The following is an 18,574-nucleotide window of genomic DNA, read 5'->3' on the forward strand; positions in this document are numbered from 1 at the left end:
AGTCACATTTATTTGTTACACCCTTAATCACAATGAGTCTAAAAGGGCTGAACAGAGCTCAGTAGGTAGAGCGCTCGTCTTGGGATCAAGGGATCGCAGGTTTGATTCCCGGCTCCTCTGTGTTATATGTCGAAGTGTCCCTGGGCAAGACACTGAATCCCTAATGCCCCCAATAAGCAGGCCAGCGTCTTGCATGGCTGCATGGCCGCTTTTGGGGTGTGAGTGTGTGAATGGGTAAGTGTGAAGCACATTGTAAAGCGCTTTGGAAGGTCTTCATTGACTTAAAAAGCGCTATATACATGCAAACCATTTACCATGATTTCAAACTGCAGACTATTATTACAACAACCCCTGATCTAAATCCTACATGACGGCAAGGAGGAACCCAAACAAACCTTATCATGAGGAGAATGAAGAAACCTTGAGAGGTATAATTTTATACAAAATATCTATTGTCATACACCTATTGAATTCTGTAGTTCCAAAGAATATCTAGATTTTTCCGACTCATTAGTATGCTCGTTGTGAAACTTTATTACCCACACTAATTGAAAAGAAAGAATACAAAGACACTCTCAAATTTCTCATTTATTTCTTTTTTTTCCTTTGATTGTCTTTCTCACCAGTATGACACATACTGACACTTTTTAGAGCCATATCCGGCTAATAAATACAATGAAATGTTTGAACGCACAATTCGAAACACCAAAAATAGTCATCTTAGAATAAAAAAACAACTAATTGTGTGTCTGTGTGTGTGTTGTCTGTAACGACATTAGAAATAGGCCAAATCAAGAAAATAAACAAAAAAACTGGACCAAAACTATGACGTGAGGATAAAAGCATTGCCTCGGTCGGTCATTTGAAGATAAAAAAAGATAAGAAATAAAAAAGTAGGAAGCTGTATCCAGTGCTTAGGATGCGATGCTCAGGCCCAGCTGTTGAAGCTTGACGAAATCATAGAAAAGGAAAGAAAACCGAGGTAACGAGTGTAGAAAGTCAAAAAATCTGTTCCATAAAAAGTGTGAAACATCAAAATTGGGGAAAGAATAGTGTTGAAATATTTGAGTTCCAATCCCACCCATTTCTAAGGCTTGTCAATGTGTTTTACTGAGTAAGATTCATTAAAGTAAATGTCTGTTTTTAGGTGTTATATTGATTAGACATATTTTGTCTTTATTTCTTAACAGGATATTGGTGAAATTAATATCATAACATAGGCGTAGACCAGGGGCCACCAACTTTTTTGTAGATGAGAGCTAATTTTTTGTTATTTATTAGCGCAAATGGCTCCCAATTTGATATTTGATACGAAGATCATATAAAGTATTGTTCATTCTACATTTTCTACATTTCTTTTATTCCGCTTGCAATTAAGAATGATCAAAATGCTAGGGTAGGTCTATTTTTAAGTATCAAAATCTGGCAAGCTATTTTTAATATTAAACACTTGCAACCATTTCCTATAATGCCAGGGTGGTTCTTTTTGTAATAAAGAAACGATTGCAAAAAATAATGCTTATGAGCCAGGGTAGGTCTATTATTAAGTATTAAGAGCTTGCAAATAAGAATGCGCACGTCAGAGTAGATTTTGGTTTTTCTTCCATAAACACTTGTCGAGAAGAATGCTTAGAATGCCAGGGTACGTCGATTTTTATTTACTAAACACTTGCAGAGAGGTTTCCTATAATGCCACGGTGGTTCTATTTCTAATTAAAACCACCTGCAACCATTGCCTATAATTCCAGGGTAGTTCTATTTGTAATAACTAAACAATTACAAGAAAGAATGCTTATAATGCCAGGGTAGTTCGATCTTTGAATATTAAAAGCTTGCAAATAAGAAAGCGCATAATGTCAAAGCACGTCTGAAAAAAAAATACCTCACACTTTTCAAAGAATAATGCTTATGATGCCAGGGTATGTCTATTTTTAATTATGAAACATTTGCAGAGAAGGTTGCTTATAATGCCAGGGTGGTTCTACCTGTATTTTTATTATTAACACTTGCAACCATTACGTATGATGCCAGGGTAGTCCTATAATAAATACATAAATGATTACAAAAAAAGAGCCAGGGTAGGTCTATTTTTAATTCTCAAAAGCTTTCAAATAAGAATGCGCATGTCGGAGTAGTTTTGTTTTCTTTTTAAATCTCTAAACACTTGTCAAAAAGAATGCTTATAATGCCAGGGTAGGTCTATATTTAATTATTGAACACTTGCAGAGAAGGTTCCTTATAATGCCAAGATCGTTCTACTTTTTACTTATAAACACTTGCAACACTTGCTTATAATGCCAGGGTAGTTCTATTTGTAATAATTAAACAATTGCAAAAAAGAATGCCTATGATGCCAGGGTAGTTCTATTTTTGATTGTGAAACACTTGCAAAAAAGGTTGCTCATGATGTCAGGGTAGTACTATTCATAAAACGCTAGCAAAGAAGAATGCTGATACTGCCAGGGTAATTCTATTTTGAATTATTAAACTTGCAAATATCAGTATCATGCAATTACCAGCCTTATTTTAGAGCATTGGTAACCGGGACTCATGGGTGCCCCCTATTGGCTGTCTTTTTAAAGAATGACTGGATATCAGACACTGTGTTGTTGAAAACTACTTGAAATTACTTGGGTGAGTATTGATACATAGTATATAAGTAACAGGGCATTCTATTAAGATATCGATACTCCAGACTCAAGGCCGTCCCCGATTGGCTAAACCTTTAATAGAAACAATGGTACATTTTATTGTCATTCAATGCAATTTTAAAACAACAATATAACGTATTGGTGGGGTTTCCAGTTTTAATTCACGGTATATGTACTTTGGGAGTCATGGCTGCCTTCTATTGGCTTTTATCATTACTACACAAAATCAATGACTAAATTTCAGACACGAACACAATATGTAGTCAATAATTTGATATCATTTTAAAGGAAAAAAATATGCTGCCAAAATCTTTATGTATTTCTTTAGTCTTTTGGATTTTATGTAATCAAGTTGGTGACCCCTGGTGTGGAATTTACAATGAAAACGAGCACATCTTTTCCCTCAATTGTTTACCTTCATAAATTACTTTCAAATATATATAGTAGAAAATAGGACTACATAACAGAAAAAAACCTAAGTACTTTTTTTTTTAAGAACAAAAGTTTGGTGTTATCCACATACGCTTAGCCTGAGACATTCACAAACATCCACTAGCCAAAATACATTTTTTTTCCGCGTCAAAGAAAAATTAAAATAAAATACACAATTAAAAAAATACAGTGACAAGAAACGTTCCCATCCTACAGTAGCGCCATCATGCTAAATGAATCGTAAGAGCTGTAAAAAAACAACTAACCAAAAAATGAAATTTGGCCTCAAGGAATTCTGGGAGATGTGGTTCACACGTGCCGAGTAGCATGAATGCGTAAGACTTTATTTTTTGTTTGTCGTTTTCGCAGAATTTTGCGGAAGTTAAGACTACAAACTTACGGAGTGAGTGTGAATGTAGGTTTTGGCACAGTTTGCGAAAATAATAATAATAAAAATCGGTAGCAGTGATCGGGATTTGCTCCGTGTTTAATTGACAGGACACACTACGTCTCTCTCGTTGTACAAAACCAAAAACACATTCACAAGCTGGCACATCATACCTGAGCTGGGATAAAGATATATTTATATATCGGGAAATATCATAATAATCATGTAAGCGTACTAATACTCAAAGTCATAATAATAATAACAATTAGAAATTTCACGAGTTGTGTTTGTGTGAAACATGAACATAAGACTAGGTTTATAAGCGCTAGGACCTTTTCTTTTTTTTTTTCCATGATAAAACTTCTTAAAGGGACAGTGTGTGTTATTTAGCGCCTGCTAGTGCTAAAAACACGAAATTCATTTAATGTTGTTGTAACATGCAAAATGCAGAACACAATTAACATTCGTCTCTGGTACCGTGACAAAAGATAGTGTGATAAGAAAAAAATCCAGTGCCTTTTTATGTGTTATCCATATCACTAGTGATCCAGTGGTTGGAGTTGGGCACTCTCACTGCTTTGACCTGGGTTTGAATCCTGTTACAACAATTGTTTGGCGATAATATGTTAAAACCTCGTGTATAACGTGCACCAAAATTTTGAGTTCTCTTTCAGGTTATGAATACATTCGGTAGTTTTGCCTTTCCAGAAAATATTGGGTATTTTCATACAACACCATGAAAATTGGGTTAGATTCATCCAAATAACAGATCAGTCCAATTTATTTGACCCAATTTTGGGCAAAACAACCTAAAAATTGGCTACTTTAAAAATATAAAAGTAAAATTATGCGTTGTAGTCACCTTGAGTCTCCGTATTTTGTATTCTTCCTTGTTCTTTTTAGCACTCGTCTTTGGTTGCACGGCACTCGTGGTCAGCAACCACTGGGCTGCGGACTGATACCAGGCCGTGGATTGTGGCCTTATTTTTTTGCTTAAACTGTATATAACAAGCAATTTTTCTACCCTATATTCGCACAACATTGGATGCAACAGAAATCGAACCCGGATCCCAGCGGTGTGAGTGCCGAATCCCAACCACGAAACCACATTAAATGTAGATGACGTCGGAAAAGGCATTAGATATTTTTCTTATCATCACGCAGTTTTTACGGCACCACCCTGTTGAATATGTGGGGCTTAAATAGATTATTGACAACTTTAAGCTCTGAACACAAAATAAAAATGAATGTCCTACAAAGTCCAATTATCCAACACACCGAAGAATTGTTTCCCTCGTTGAGCTTATTTGCATTTATTTGTATCTTTCAGGGCGGATTTCTCTTTTCTCCGATCTCTAATGTTATGATTCTAACTTTGGTCTCTGGTAGTGTAAGTAATAATAATGAGATGAAACCCACTGCCTTTTTCTATGTCATTTACATCCATAGTGATCTGGTAATTACACAATGAATTTAGGCTTATTATTATTATTATTATATTATTATTATTATTGTGAACAAGGATATTGAGGACCACTGCACTTCACATTAGGCGCCATCTGGTGGTCAAATAATACACACTGTGCCTTTAAATTTCAAGTTGTGCCAGTTTCGAATTTTTGTTCAGGCAGCCAGTAAGCCGTCCGGTCATTAAACATTAAGATATATATATTAAAAAAAAAAAAAAAAAAATTAAATATCAAAGAAAGAGCTCACTCCTTTTTAAAACACTTAAGACCGAATAGCTGCTGAAGAGTCTATGCATGCCGGTTAAGAAACAAAAACAGAAGCACGGTCACGCGACGCCGGGATTTTCGTTAGTTCCCTTGTCCAAAAAAAGGTTCCTGTACGTATTTAGCGAGCGCGCTCAGTTAGCGCTGACGTGGTGCCGCGTTTCGTGCTCGCTGCTGTAATCCGATTTCGGCTCGTCTTCGTATTCGTCGTACATGTCCGTGTCGTCGTCGCCGTTGGCGACGGGGACGGGCGCGTCACGGGGGCGTTCGGTCTTGTCACCCCGGGCGACGGGGGCGACGGGTTCGGGGCTAGCAGAGTTGCTGGAGCAGTCCGACGTCAGGATGGGCGGCGGGGTGTTGCCCGTTGCCATGGCGATAGTACCCGGGTATACGCCCGCGCTGTTTCCCAGGGGGAGGGGGCCTTGAGGCCTGTTGGGGAGAATTGAGATTAAGATTAGAAGTAGCCAAGAAGACCGCTAACACGAGTGTCTGTTTTGGGTAGTGCAAAAACTGGCATACCTTATTAGAAGTCACATACATTTTTTAAAGGAAAAACATAACATGAGCTATTTCAAAATAATTAAACAGCATACCTGTACTTTTCTTTCACAAACAGTGCTTGCAGCGATCTATATTTGTATTTAGAACATGGCTCAAAACGCAATTGATATTTGTAGCGCAGAACCCTACTTTCCTTTTATATTCTCATCTCATCTTATCTCATTAGCTGTAACGCTTATCCTCATTAGGGTCGCGGGGGGGCTGGAGCCCATCCCAGCCATCTCCGGGCAGTGGGCAGGGGACACCCTGAACTGGTTGCCAGCCAATCGCAGGGCAAACGGGGACAGACAACTCACTCGCTACGTAAAGCAAGAGTTTTGTGAAACATTAAAACAAAAAACAACAACCTTTTGTATCGAAATTCTCAGGTTTAGCAGTGCTTTTATAAAGAGTTACCACTGTGCTATCCATCCATCCATTATCTGCACCGCTTATCTTCAGTAGGGTCGCGGGGGTGCTGGACCCCATCCCAGCTATCTTCGTGCAGTGGGCAGGGGACACCCTGAACTGGTTGTCAGCCAGTCGCAGAGCACACAGGGACAGACAATTTGCTCGTTCATTCACACCTAGGGATAATTTGGACCGGCCAATTCACCTGAAATGCATGTTTTTGGAATGTGGGAGGAAACCGGAGTGCCCGGAGGAAACCTATGCAAGCACGGGGAGAACATAACAAACTCCGCACAGGAAGTCTGGAGCTGGATTTGAACCCTCGCAGGAGGTTCCCATGACATGAACTGTGCTGCACATGCACTAACCACTGCGCCGCTGTGCTGCCCCCTTTTATATTCTGTTTTTCGTTAATAGATGTTTATACATCTTGCCTGTTGTTGTTTATCTATGTTAATTATGCGCACATATCACCAATTTTTCTTCCTTTCTTTCCGTCTCATTTATGTCCTATTATAAAGTAATTTAAAAGAATGATATCAAATGAAAGTGGCAGTAACACAGCACTAACAGGGCACTAAAACTGCCTCGTTGAAAACGCTTTATTGACATTTGTTTGTGTATTTAGAGCACCCTCTAGTGGTCGATTTTTTCAATGGCATTCCACAATATTAACGACTATAATATTTTCTAATGACCCTTGCGAGTCAATCAATTTTCACCCAAATAATTTAACATGATATATAATGTAGACGCGGGATATGGCATCCTTGCCTTATGGCGTTTTCACTATATGTTAACGAATACAATGATTTTAAAGCACCTTTTTATGGCATTTTCTCAACTATACGACATCAACAACAAATTATTTTGTGAGCCTAAAAACTTAAAAATAAATTCAAACTTTCGGTGATTGATCCTGTCTGCTATTGGTCGACGTCATGTAAAATGCATGTCTGCTTACTTGTTTGCATCATCACATTAAGCATAAGGCCGATATGCTATTGGCTTAACTACATCCCACAATAGCTTTTTCTCTTTTTGTTCAGTTCAGAATCTAGTTGTAAATGCAAATGTTCTGCATTTATACAGCGCTTTTCATGTCAATGAAGACCTCCCAAAGCGCTTTACAATGTGCTTCACACTTTTCCTTTTTACACACACTAACTACCCGATAGCAGCGTCAGCCCTGCCAGGTAACTACCTGCTCATTGGAGCATTAAGCATTCAGTGTCTTGCCGAAGACATATAACTCGGAGGGGGTGGGAATCGAACCTGCGACCTCTTGATCCCAAGACGAGCGCTTTGCCTCCTGAAAAGTTAGTACGGTATAATACTGTATTTTTTGGTACTGTGTTTTTTAATCTATGGCAGCAATACTAAAGGGGAGAGCAAAAACATGATGACCATAGAAATGAAGCTTGACATTTTTAAGAACTGCGATGAAGGCACACAAATTGCTACCCTCACTAAGTTGCATTGCCGAAACCTATTGATGCGATTACTAATGATTTTATTATTCGTATTATTGGTATCCAAATAATGTAAGTGAGAAGAAGCTTTATACAGGCAATAGATTGGTCAAGTTAATAATTAAGCTTATCATTATTGCAACGACAATCATGATTATTATGTTTATTGTTGTTCTTATTATTATCATTATCAACTACAGTATATGTCTATTCTTATTGCTATTGTTGAACATTGTTATTATATAACTGTCACCAGAATATTATGCAAATCCATCAAAATCTGTTTTTTTAGTTATAAACCAAAAATATGAGGTGAATAAATAGGTTGTTGCGGATGCTGAAAAACAAAAAAAAAACTAAAGGAATGTGGATACAATCACATAGATATACATCTTGAAAAGAACACAAAACAGAAATAACCTGCACATCTCATTGTTAGGGCAGACAAGTGGGAGCTTGATTCTGGAGACATCTGGCTCAAGCTCCCGTTACTTGTATTTTTAATGCACAGTTTAGGAAACTCAAGAATAGTGGTCCTGCTGCCTGGGGGAGAACCCCCTAAGGTATCAGGTCCAAAGACGACACACAGCACATAGCAGAGAGAACTATTATTATCATCATACATACTTTAATTATATAATCCTCGTATATTAGTTTTAAAAACAGTTCCCTCCTGAGAACAGACTAATATTGTACCCCGGGGTTCCACAGTATTCCGTTTACTTAATGTCCTCGGGCTTTTTGGACTTTACACAAAGTAGTTTATTTCCATAAATCGGCTAATCATCGTAAAAGGCCCACACTTTAAAACCTAAGAAAGTAGAAGCGTACAATCAAAGCTGCGGATTCCACCCAATTGCCACCGTGGCAACTTCCACGCTTCTTTGTCGGCAATTATCAACGTTAGCGCCGACATTTTTTATGAGAAAGACTTGAAAAACAGCAGCCGTCGTGTTGAAGTGGGCGCTTTGTTGGCGGCTCCAAGTAGCCGTGATTGAAAGCGCAGGCCTTCCATGACTCTCTTTACTTATTGAGCACGCGCTGTCGCAAAAACGCATAAAAAAACGCACAGGCACGCAACTCTATGCAGCATATGTGCTTAAATTTCTCGCTGTTATGCCCCCACGTTTAAATAAACTATTAAAACGGCTCCTGTTCTACAGAATTCATCTATGGAAATCAAATGGCTCCTAAGATTTCTCAACTTTACCTGAATAAAGTGCAATTGCACCTCCACTACACTAGGGCGCAGTGGTGTTTTCGTCAGCAGAGTGTTGTGTTTACATCTAGCCTCTACGCAGTCCATCAAGCATTGAGTATGAAGTGTGGACGCGAAATAGCGCAGACCCTGAAGCGACCGCATCAAAAAATATATTTAATACGGATGCAGAGACAGGCGAAGGGAAACGGGTTTGATGAAGCGTACGTGGCACTTTACTGCAAAAGAGCAGGGTGCTTGCTATGTTTGAAATGTTGGTAGCAGACTGCATGAAACCAAATAAATAAAGCTGTCACTTTAAGACATTGCCACCCTTTCAAGCTCATAAGTTGCTCGGGTCTTTTTTTCTAGCGAAAATGCCAGAAGGCGAAGATTTGGCATGGACGGGGAGACGTGTTTCCACCAATATCGAGCAAAGGTTGTTTGGTCAATATTATGTGACCACCCAAAAGAAAAAATCCATTAAGGACAGAGGATTTCTTCTTCCGAGGGGGAGTGACAGAAAGTAATTGAGAAGCACAATGTTGTGGAGTGACCACCTGTTGATCTACTGGTATATCAATATTTTTTCCCTATAGTGGCAACATAAAAGCAATCTTCATTAATATTAATTTGGAAACCAAAGGGGAACTAAAACTCGAATGACAAACATGGTCCCACAACATTGTGGAGTTACTATCGGTTCATCTAATGGTATATCAATCATTTGTTAAGACACTGGCATAAATGATAATCCATTTTGAAGACTTCGGGGAACTTAAACCTAGAAGACAAACATGGACTCACAACATTGTGGATCTACCACCTATTGATCTATTGGTATATCAAGCAGTTTTAAAGACAGAGGCAACATAATTTTTTTTTTAACAATATAGAAAATTTGATTCAGAAACCTGAGGGGAAGTAAAACCTGGGTGCCAACCACGGTCCCACAGCATTGTGGAGTTCCCATCTGTTGATCTAATGGTATGTCAATCATTTTTAGACAATGGCCGAATGAATGCAATATAAATGGTATGAAATAATATTCCATTTTGAAAACTTAGGGGAACTAAAACGTAGAAGAAAAACATGGACTCACAACATTGTGAAGTGACCAGTTGTTGAACTATTTGTATATCAACATTTTTTAAGACCGTGGAAAGATAAATGCAATCTTCATGAATATTAAATCGGAAACCTAAAGGGGAAGTTAAACCCGAATGACAAACACGGTCCCACAACACTGTGGAGTTACCATCCGTTCATCTAATGGTATATCATTCATTTGTAAAGACACTGGCAGAATTAATGCAATTTATATGATGTGAAATAATATTCCATTGTAAAAACTTAGGAGAACTTAAACCTAGAAGACAAACATGCACTCACAACATTGTGGAGGGCCCACTTGTTGATCTACTAGTATGTCGAGCGCTTTTAAAGACTGTGGCACCATTAAACCAGTATAAACATGATATTAAATAATATTTAATTTTGAAGAAGCAAAATCCAGACAACATTGCGAAGCGACCCGTGTTTTCAGACTCACCCGACAAAGAACTGCCTCATCTCCTGACGTCGCGATCGCATCATCTGCTTGTACTCGCCGATGCGGAGCTTCTTGCCGTCGATGATGCAAGTCCTCTTGGGCCGAGGCTTGTACTTGTAGTTTGGATACTTCTCCAGGTGGATTTTGCTGAGGCGAGCTTGTTCCTCGTAGTAGGGTTGCTTCTCCTGGTTGGTCATTGCCTTCCAGCGAGAACCTGGAAAAGCCAAGAAGACCTCGTTAAATGAACGGCATTCATTTAGGGTTCCTTGCTATGCCACGCTAATGCTAGCAAAAACCATGTCCTGGATGGAACAATCCAAAGAACGGACATTTATGGATGTTTATGGCTAAGTGACCTCACACTTCAACACAGCCGGTGGAAGAAAACCCAACAAAGATAGCCAACAGAGTCCAGCTGTGTTATTATCTCTATTGTATACATGCAAACAACGCCTTCTTCCGCTCTAAACAGATTCCAGAGAATTATTCATCAAGTATGAAAGACACCACTTTTGGAACCACGGACCTGTTTTGCCGTAACGATAAGTAAAATGCTTTAGCTTCACTCTTTATAGCATTTTTGCTAACATAGAATATCACTCAGCGTAATTTGTCATAGTCCGTCTTTCTTAATTTGGTTCAGTTCAACTTAGTGTTCCTATATGTCCTGCAGTGTCTAACTTTCATGTTTTGTCCAGTTAGAGTTGGTGTTGCAACGGTCTCTACGTTTTATCCATTCTTGTTTTGTTCATATCCTGAGTTGTCTTGCTTTCATGTTTTTGTTCGGTTAGATGTTTAGTGTTCCAACATGTGTTGTCTTTCTTACATGTTTTTGATCGGTAAGAGTCAGTCGGTCTTCCAACATATCACGGGTTGTCCCTTCTTGTTTTTGTTCAGTTACCTGGTTAGTGTTCCAATCTATCCAAGTTGCTTTTTCATGTTTTGTTTAGTTAGAGTTAGTGTTTCAACATATCTTGTGCTGTCTTTTCTCATATTTTGTTCAGTTAGTTAGTTGGTTCAAGCATAACCTGCAATGTCTTTCTTTCACGCTTTTTTTCTGGTGCAGCTTTTTGGTGATAGAATATTATGTTCACTGTGTTGGTATGTTTCCTGCCTTCTTTCTTTTGTGTTTAGTTCAGTTTGAATTCCTCCATATCATTTTACTTTTACGGTTTGTTTATTTTGAACTAGTTAGTGTTTCAACATTATCCAGCAGGGATGCGTAGTTAAGCCTGTTAGAGTGGTTGATGTCTTTGAATTCTGAAGATCCTAGTAGAACTCATTGTTCTGTTTCTGTATACCAGGCGATAGTAAATTGTTTTCTAAAATCTTGTTTTGCGTCTCAGATTATGGGATACTTTTCTACGGTCACGCAAGAATCTGACAGGCCGTTTCGCTAGCCCACCGTGTGAACGCTATTATCAGAGTGTCAAAGCCTGTGTTGAAGCAAGACTGTGTGACTAAGTTTTTCTTAGAGATAATGTCGCACCTTTGACAAATCTCCACATGCGCTACGTTTCGTATTATCCGCCTAATCGCCCCAGAACTGTAAAAAATTGTCGATTTTTGAACTGATTCGTGGGAAACAAGAGTAACATAAGAAAGGGAGCATTGTGAAGAGTGTTAGCTTGTAGCTAACAAGAACAGAGATCGACATCATTGGACTGCTTCCTGGTTTCTCAGCAGATTTGATCAGGCTCATGCTAATATACCAATCAATATGAAATTTATATATGGACATTTTCTTTAGTCCATCTTCAAATAGTACATTTAAGATATTTTCATTGCTAGGTTAGGATTGCGAGGTACAGCGTTTTCTCATTACAATATGGAATGCAATGTTTTTTTCTTCCTGCATTTACGCCACCATACTACACCAACAATAAATTATTTTAAAATTTGCAAAATTATTAGCACTGTTGGTGTGAGGTACGTACCTCAAATGTCTCTGAGGTATCATATAAGATGCTGGTCTGCTATTAGTTAGGGTAAAGACATTATGAAGATAAAGATATGCTATAGGCAGAACTCCCTCCCACAATGCATGTCTTATTCGGTACAGAATCTAATGTGCTTTGTATAGACTTCTCGAGTACAATACTGCAATTTTTTGCTGTATTCATAAGCTAAGCGTCCGAAGACCTGCAGTGATGCTAAAGGGGAGGCAAACACATGATAACCATGGAAACCAAGGTTGGGATTAGCAAAAACTACAAAGAAGGCACGCAAATCACCTTATTCGCTACATTGCATGGCCCGAAACATTTAGCAATCAAGACTATTATGAAAAAAAGCAGACGATTATTCGTAAGTGAAAGTTTTAAAATTAGTTTTAATTTTGGTCTGCAGGCTTCTCCCCTCTCTGCATCCACCCACTACTCTACAATACTGGCTTGAGTCATATCTCACCAAAAGTAAATTAAATTTTGGTTTTATCTATAATGTTATTTTATCATATTCACATAGGTAGTACTTCCTGCATACTATTTTAATGTTTATGTATTAATCTTGGGTTACTGACGGTTTATAACGCATTAGCTACGCATTAGCATAGGTTTCTACCCCCCACTATTTAACTTCATGATCCTCACTTATGTCGTATCCCAGTGTCTTTTATTTAAGAACGCTAGTATTTCAGCAATTCCAAGTTAGACCTTATTGACAAAATTCTTACCGAGAATCTTGCTAATGTTGGAGTTGTGCATGTCCGGGAAGGTCTGCAAGATCTTTCTGCGTTCGTCTTTGGCCCAAACCATGAAAGCGTTCATCGGCCTCTTGATGTGCGGCTCGGTGTTGCCTCTGCCTCGGGCCTCCCGGAAAACACGTGCCTCCGCTATGTTGCTACCTGTGAAGAAACGCAGAATTTTGATCGGATTAAGATATCAAGATCCCATGACTAATCTTGGACTTGTTGCCTTATTGACTCAGGACATAAAGTGTCTTGAGACAGAAGGCCCATTGCGGAATTCGTTATGTCCTTTTTAGCTGTCCATAGAAAAATATTTTAAAAATCAATTCTCAAAGCTAATTACTCTCAACAACATGAAGCTTTGACAATCACAAGTAGACCAACAAAAAAGTCTTGTTTACCTCTTGCTACTGCGGGATTAAAAACAAAACGTTCAAGGGGTTTACTTGTTGACATGGAAAGTTTCTGTTGAGTTCTGCTCGCTAAACTGGACAATAAATATTTGCACTGGTTGAATACCTGAATGTGACACAGTGATGCGTTTTGTAATTTAACAACCATAATGAACGCTAACCTTATAAGGCTTGTTGTAAGATTGTAATTGCCACGATTTCTTCATAATCTTTCTATCATAGCTTTTTCATTTCTTATTTATATAGTCGTAATTAATTGCAATCTTAAGGAAAAGTATTGTGTTGGAATATAAAGGTAATTCTTTAAAAACCTGTATTTTTCTCAAAGGAAAAGGGAATTTATTAACTAATTGTCACGGTTGCCATGGCGCCCAACTGGCCCCGCCCGTGTGGTGCCATCTGCGGCTCGATAAGATATTGGCTTCCTGTCTATTTTAAGCTCAGCGCTCTCACACTTCCTTTGTCAGCCCATCAACAAACTTCTGCCCCGCAAGACGTGGGTTTCGACTCGGTCCTGTCCATGTTGGTGTTTCCTGTACGGTATTGTCCCCGTTTATTTTGTCCTGTTTAATATCGGTTTTCAGTTAAGTTTCTGTCTATTTTTGTCCTGTCTATTATTTTCTCCAGTTTTCGTTCCCGTCTAGTTTGCCCTGTTTATTTTCCATATCTTGATTCATAATCTGTCCTGTCCGGTATCGACCCCATCTGTCCGATATCAACTCGGGCAATTGGAAACGATCTTGTCGGTCTTCCTGTCTTTCCACACTAGACCGCTGCCTAACGTGCATGACTTCCTATTTCCCGTAAAATAAAAGGCTTGTGTGAGAACGTCACGTATCAGGATGTGGCTATACCAGCTTCTAATTGCCATTGAACAAGTATTATCAAATTAAAAGAATGGGATACGGCCGTTAAATAAATACGATATCCAGAAAAAAAATGTGATTTTTGCAAAAAGAAGAGGAATTGATGCAGTTAAAGTAACAGTATGTGGTTGACTACTCATGAGTTATTGAACATCGATAAAAGATTTCTAAAAAAAACAGTTTTCCTTGCAAAACTATATTTTTTGTCAAATTAAAAACAAAACATAGAATGGTATGTGTTTTCTCATAAAACGATAAAACTATGACTTTTTACAATAAAATTGGGCCCCTGTATCCCCCATTTTTCCCGTAGGTGGTTTATTTTCCTAAATGACTGAATGAATGGCCTTTATTGTCATAATACAAGTACGGTATAACAAAATTCGAGGGCTTCTCTTCTTATTCAAAAAAACCACAACGTCACCTAATGAGGACAATTAGATTTTGGTGGAAACATATGTTGACCAGAAGAGGGATGGCTGTACTTGCCCAACATACCCCACATGAAATGGTGCCCCAATAATCTTAGTGGTTAAGTGATCCAACCAACCAACCATAGCCGTGATTAGAATGAAGAAGAGTTTACTTTTATTGTCATTCTTTGTAACAATGCACACAGAACGAAATGTCGATACACCTGACCCGTACAGTTAAACTGTAGCGAGCCGATGCAGCCGCAGCCAAACAGGGCGCAGCCATTTTAGTCATTAGGTGACCAAACCCCCCCAATTCCAACCCATAATGCCGAGCGCCAAGCAGGGAGGCAATGAGTACCAATGTTGTAAGTCTTAGGTATGACTCGGCCGAGGCTTGAACCAGCGACCTCCCAGTCTCAGAGCGGGCGCCCAACCATCTAGGCTACCGAGCTGGTAATTCATCAATCTATTCATTTATTCAGTCTTCATTATTCAGCATCTCCATTCTTTCAGCTGTATTTCATTTTGTAGTTAGATAAAGACCTCGATCAATAAAAGTTTTAACAACAGGCCGTTGTGCAGTGAAAATTTCAACAATCTAATTTGTTTAGGTTTTATCTTTACCCATGGACCACCCTCCCAGTATAAAAGTAATTATCAGACATTTACGCTTGTGAATTTTACAGCCATTGTTCTATGCCCCATTTGTGGCCGGAATATTCAGTAAGAAGAACCACAACGGAATAGCTCATTTCCATTTCATGTTTTGCCCGGCCCGTCATCTAATAACTCAGATCCAAACAAACATGCTTAGGGAGAAACGCTCATCAGAGTCCACTTTGGCTTATAACGAGTAGAAAACGAGTTATCCTTATCTGTTCAGGAAAACCACTAATGAGAAAAAACGAAACAAAATCAAGAGCTAGTTAGTGTTACCTATTGATTTTATGTTTGCAAAACGTGTTCTATAGTTTTATGGAGCAAAAAAAAAAAAATTATAATAGGATTTCTTTGGGAATGCCTGGTGTTTTTTTTTTTTTTTTTTTAACTTTCCTTATGACAACTTGAACAATGTTTACCTCTGGAATGATGCTTAAAGCCTTAACCTTAGAATGATTGCTTGATACTATTTTAAACTTTTTGATTCATGGGCCGCATTGGGTTAAAAAAAATAGGAGAGCGACCGGGCCAGGAAGAAAAAAATGATGAATTAATTCAAAATCTTGTATCTGTTGATAAAGAGTCCTGATCCGATGCCTTGACAATGCATGAGGAAAATAATGCATGCTATTTATTCATGAATTGATAAAAATGCATTCATATGCAGATGTCATTTTTGTTTATTTGTAGACCAATTGTTTTATGCAATTGGTTTTGCGACACTCTGATTTAAAGTAAAGTCATATATGATGGCCCATTTTTAATCACTAAATTTGATAATTTGCAATAAAAAAACTCGAAATGCAAAACAAAAACAATTTTCTATTAGTCAGTGGATTCTAATTTTCTACGGCTGTCTGGGCTGATAGTTCTTAAAAATTTTCACATTGCGGTAAAGCTTTTAAGTTTTGAATTCGTAAAGCAAAATTCTAAAAAAAGGAGAGGCTACCTAACAAACACCTACTTAAAGGGACATTTTGTACTATTTAGAGACTCTTAGTGGTAAAAAGTACCTCAATTATTCAAAAAACAAAAACAAAACAATTTTCATTTGAATAATAGGCAAAAATGCATGAACTAACATATTAACGTGCATCGTTTGCATGCATTTTACACAGCATAAACTCGAGGCAGCTGACATGATTGTCTACCATCTTTGTGCTAAGGGTACCCCAAAACCCAAAAACGTTTTGAAAGGCTTGGCTATAAAATTGGAAGAAAACTGGTGCTGTTTGGTCTCATTCAGTCTCCTTAGTTCGTATTCTTTCTTGTGCTTTGTAACGCCGGTTTTTGGGTGGCACTACACAATAAACACCCGCTGCCTGACCTACTTACAAACGAGGGTTGGGACGATCGTTCGTAAGTTGAATTGGTTCGTAAGTTGCTTCAGTGCTAAATTTTGTATGTTTAAGGTTTATATAAGTATGTTTAAGGATTGTATAAGTAACCTGTATTGTTTTGTACAAAAAAAATAAACATTTCATTAAATAATATTCTCTATACAGATAAATAAAGTTAAGTGTAACTTACTTTTGGAAGATAAGCTTCAAGAGTTAGGCTACCTTCTCCTCCGTGGTAGAAAGTGGGTGAAAAAAAGGGATCCAACCATTTTCTCAACCGCATCAAGCTTTCTTATTCCACTTTTGTTTCAAAAGAAATGACTCGCCTCTTCTTTACACTTTACACCAACCGTATTGAACGGATGCACGAGATACTAAACAAGAAAACTGTCAAAGTTCTTAGCGCGCTGGGGATACAGTATATTATGTTTACACACGAACGAGGAAGAGGAAGCGAATGCTGGGTGACCTCTCATAGCGCCGTGTGGCGTAAAGTAGAACTACAGTACTGTCCTGTACTTGGAAAAAGGTGCATATAATACAAAATCTAACTTATAGCAACGTCCGGATATTTTTTAACAACCCGAAAAAAATGTTCGTATCTACCGTTTTGATTCGGTTCAATGGTCGTAAGTAGTGGAGTGTCTGGTCAATAATTACATTACCTTTAAAGCCGATTAGCAGTCTGTACTGCTTATTGCTAAACGGTACATGAAGGGCACAAAAACAAACACCAAAAGACGGCTCACCATCCAGATCTTCTGGTCTGGTCAGGTCGATCACTCGATGGACCATCTTGCCAGCGTCCTCCCCAAGCTTGCCCAGGTGGTGACTCAACGTTTCGTAATGCAAACGTTCCTGCGGGGAAGCAAACACATCTAAAATAGTTTTCCTTTGTTTCCTTTTTGCGATTTCGTCGACAAAACAGACCACGGAAACGTCCTTCCCGCTTTGTATTTTTAAACGTACGGATTCTTTTCATTTGACCGCCTTTGATGGTAACGGCGATCAAAGTAATTGCTGGGTTCATCTGGCTCTTTTGCAGAAGCCTCCGTGGTCTCTCCTTGCATCTAATATGACCTTCCCAACATGCACCACGTGAAATTCGCCATCCTCCCATTTCTGGCGACGGAGGCATTCGTTTTGACGCAAGAGATGGTTGCTGGGTGAAGTCATGTTGGCGTGGCGGCTGGAACTTGTGGGCCGCGGCGAATAGAAGCGTGTGTTTAAGTGTTTGGGGGCCAATGTCAGCACCACGACGGGGCTGTAATCAGGGCGGCCGCAGAACATGTGCCCGGGCAGTGCCGCGCTCGCCGCAGAAGAAGACAGCGCCTAACAAAGGCAGCACTTCGAGGAGGAGGAGAAAGTATGGAAAGTGCTTTGACGGAGAAGCAGAAATGAATTTGCAATCGTATGCGTGATAAACCGTACAGCACAATGCCAGTGTACACACAGGGCGGCTAACAACATAAATTTGGATTGGAAGTTTATTTTCCTAATATATTTCACATGCTGCACAGTGCTAAAAAATAAAAACAAGGTAAAGAAAGACGGTCGGTTGGACGGACGGACAGACAGACAGACCAAGCGATAGATAGGTATGTAGATAGATAGATAGATAGATAGATAGATAGATAGATAGATAGATAGATAGATAGATAGATAGATACTGTAGATATAAAGATAAGGCTAGTGTGTAGTAAGAATTCTTTCTACGACAGATTTTTTTTTTGTTTTTCTCATAGCCTGCACTCCTAGTATAAAAGTGACTGACATGCACTCCAACTGCACACTTTTGAATCAGCTTGCTCTG

The 18,574-nt window shown here is 38.7% G+C and overlaps 1 protein-coding gene across 1 annotated transcript in view; it reads right to left on the reverse strand.

Moving 5' to 3' along the window:
- Window positions 1–575: 575 nt before the first annotated feature.
- The window catches only part of LOC148362916 (transcription factor SOX-6-like), a 161,352-nt gene continuing 143,353 nt past the window's right edge, over window positions 576–18,574 (reverse strand). Inside the window, exons 13-16 of the mRNA XM_088340508.1 lie at window positions 17,511–17,619; window positions 13,052–13,222; window positions 10,378–10,591; window positions 576–5,633 (exon numbers count right to left, since the gene is read on the reverse strand). Coding sequence (XP_088196634.1) covers window positions 5,339–5,633; window positions 10,378–10,591; window positions 13,052–13,222; window positions 17,511–17,619 — 789 coding nt within the window. The 3' untranslated portion in view covers window positions 576–5,338. The remainder of the gene's footprint in view (window positions 5,634–10,377; window positions 10,592–13,051; window positions 13,223–17,510; window positions 17,620–18,574) is intronic.

Source organism: Urocampus carinirostris, chromosome 7 (assembly GCF_059441175.1).
Source record: "Urocampus carinirostris isolate Australia breed hairy pipefish chromosome 7, RoL_Ucar_1.0, whole genome shotgun sequence".
NCBI lineage: Eukaryota > Metazoa > Chordata > Actinopteri > Syngnathiformes > Syngnathidae > Urocampus > Urocampus carinirostris.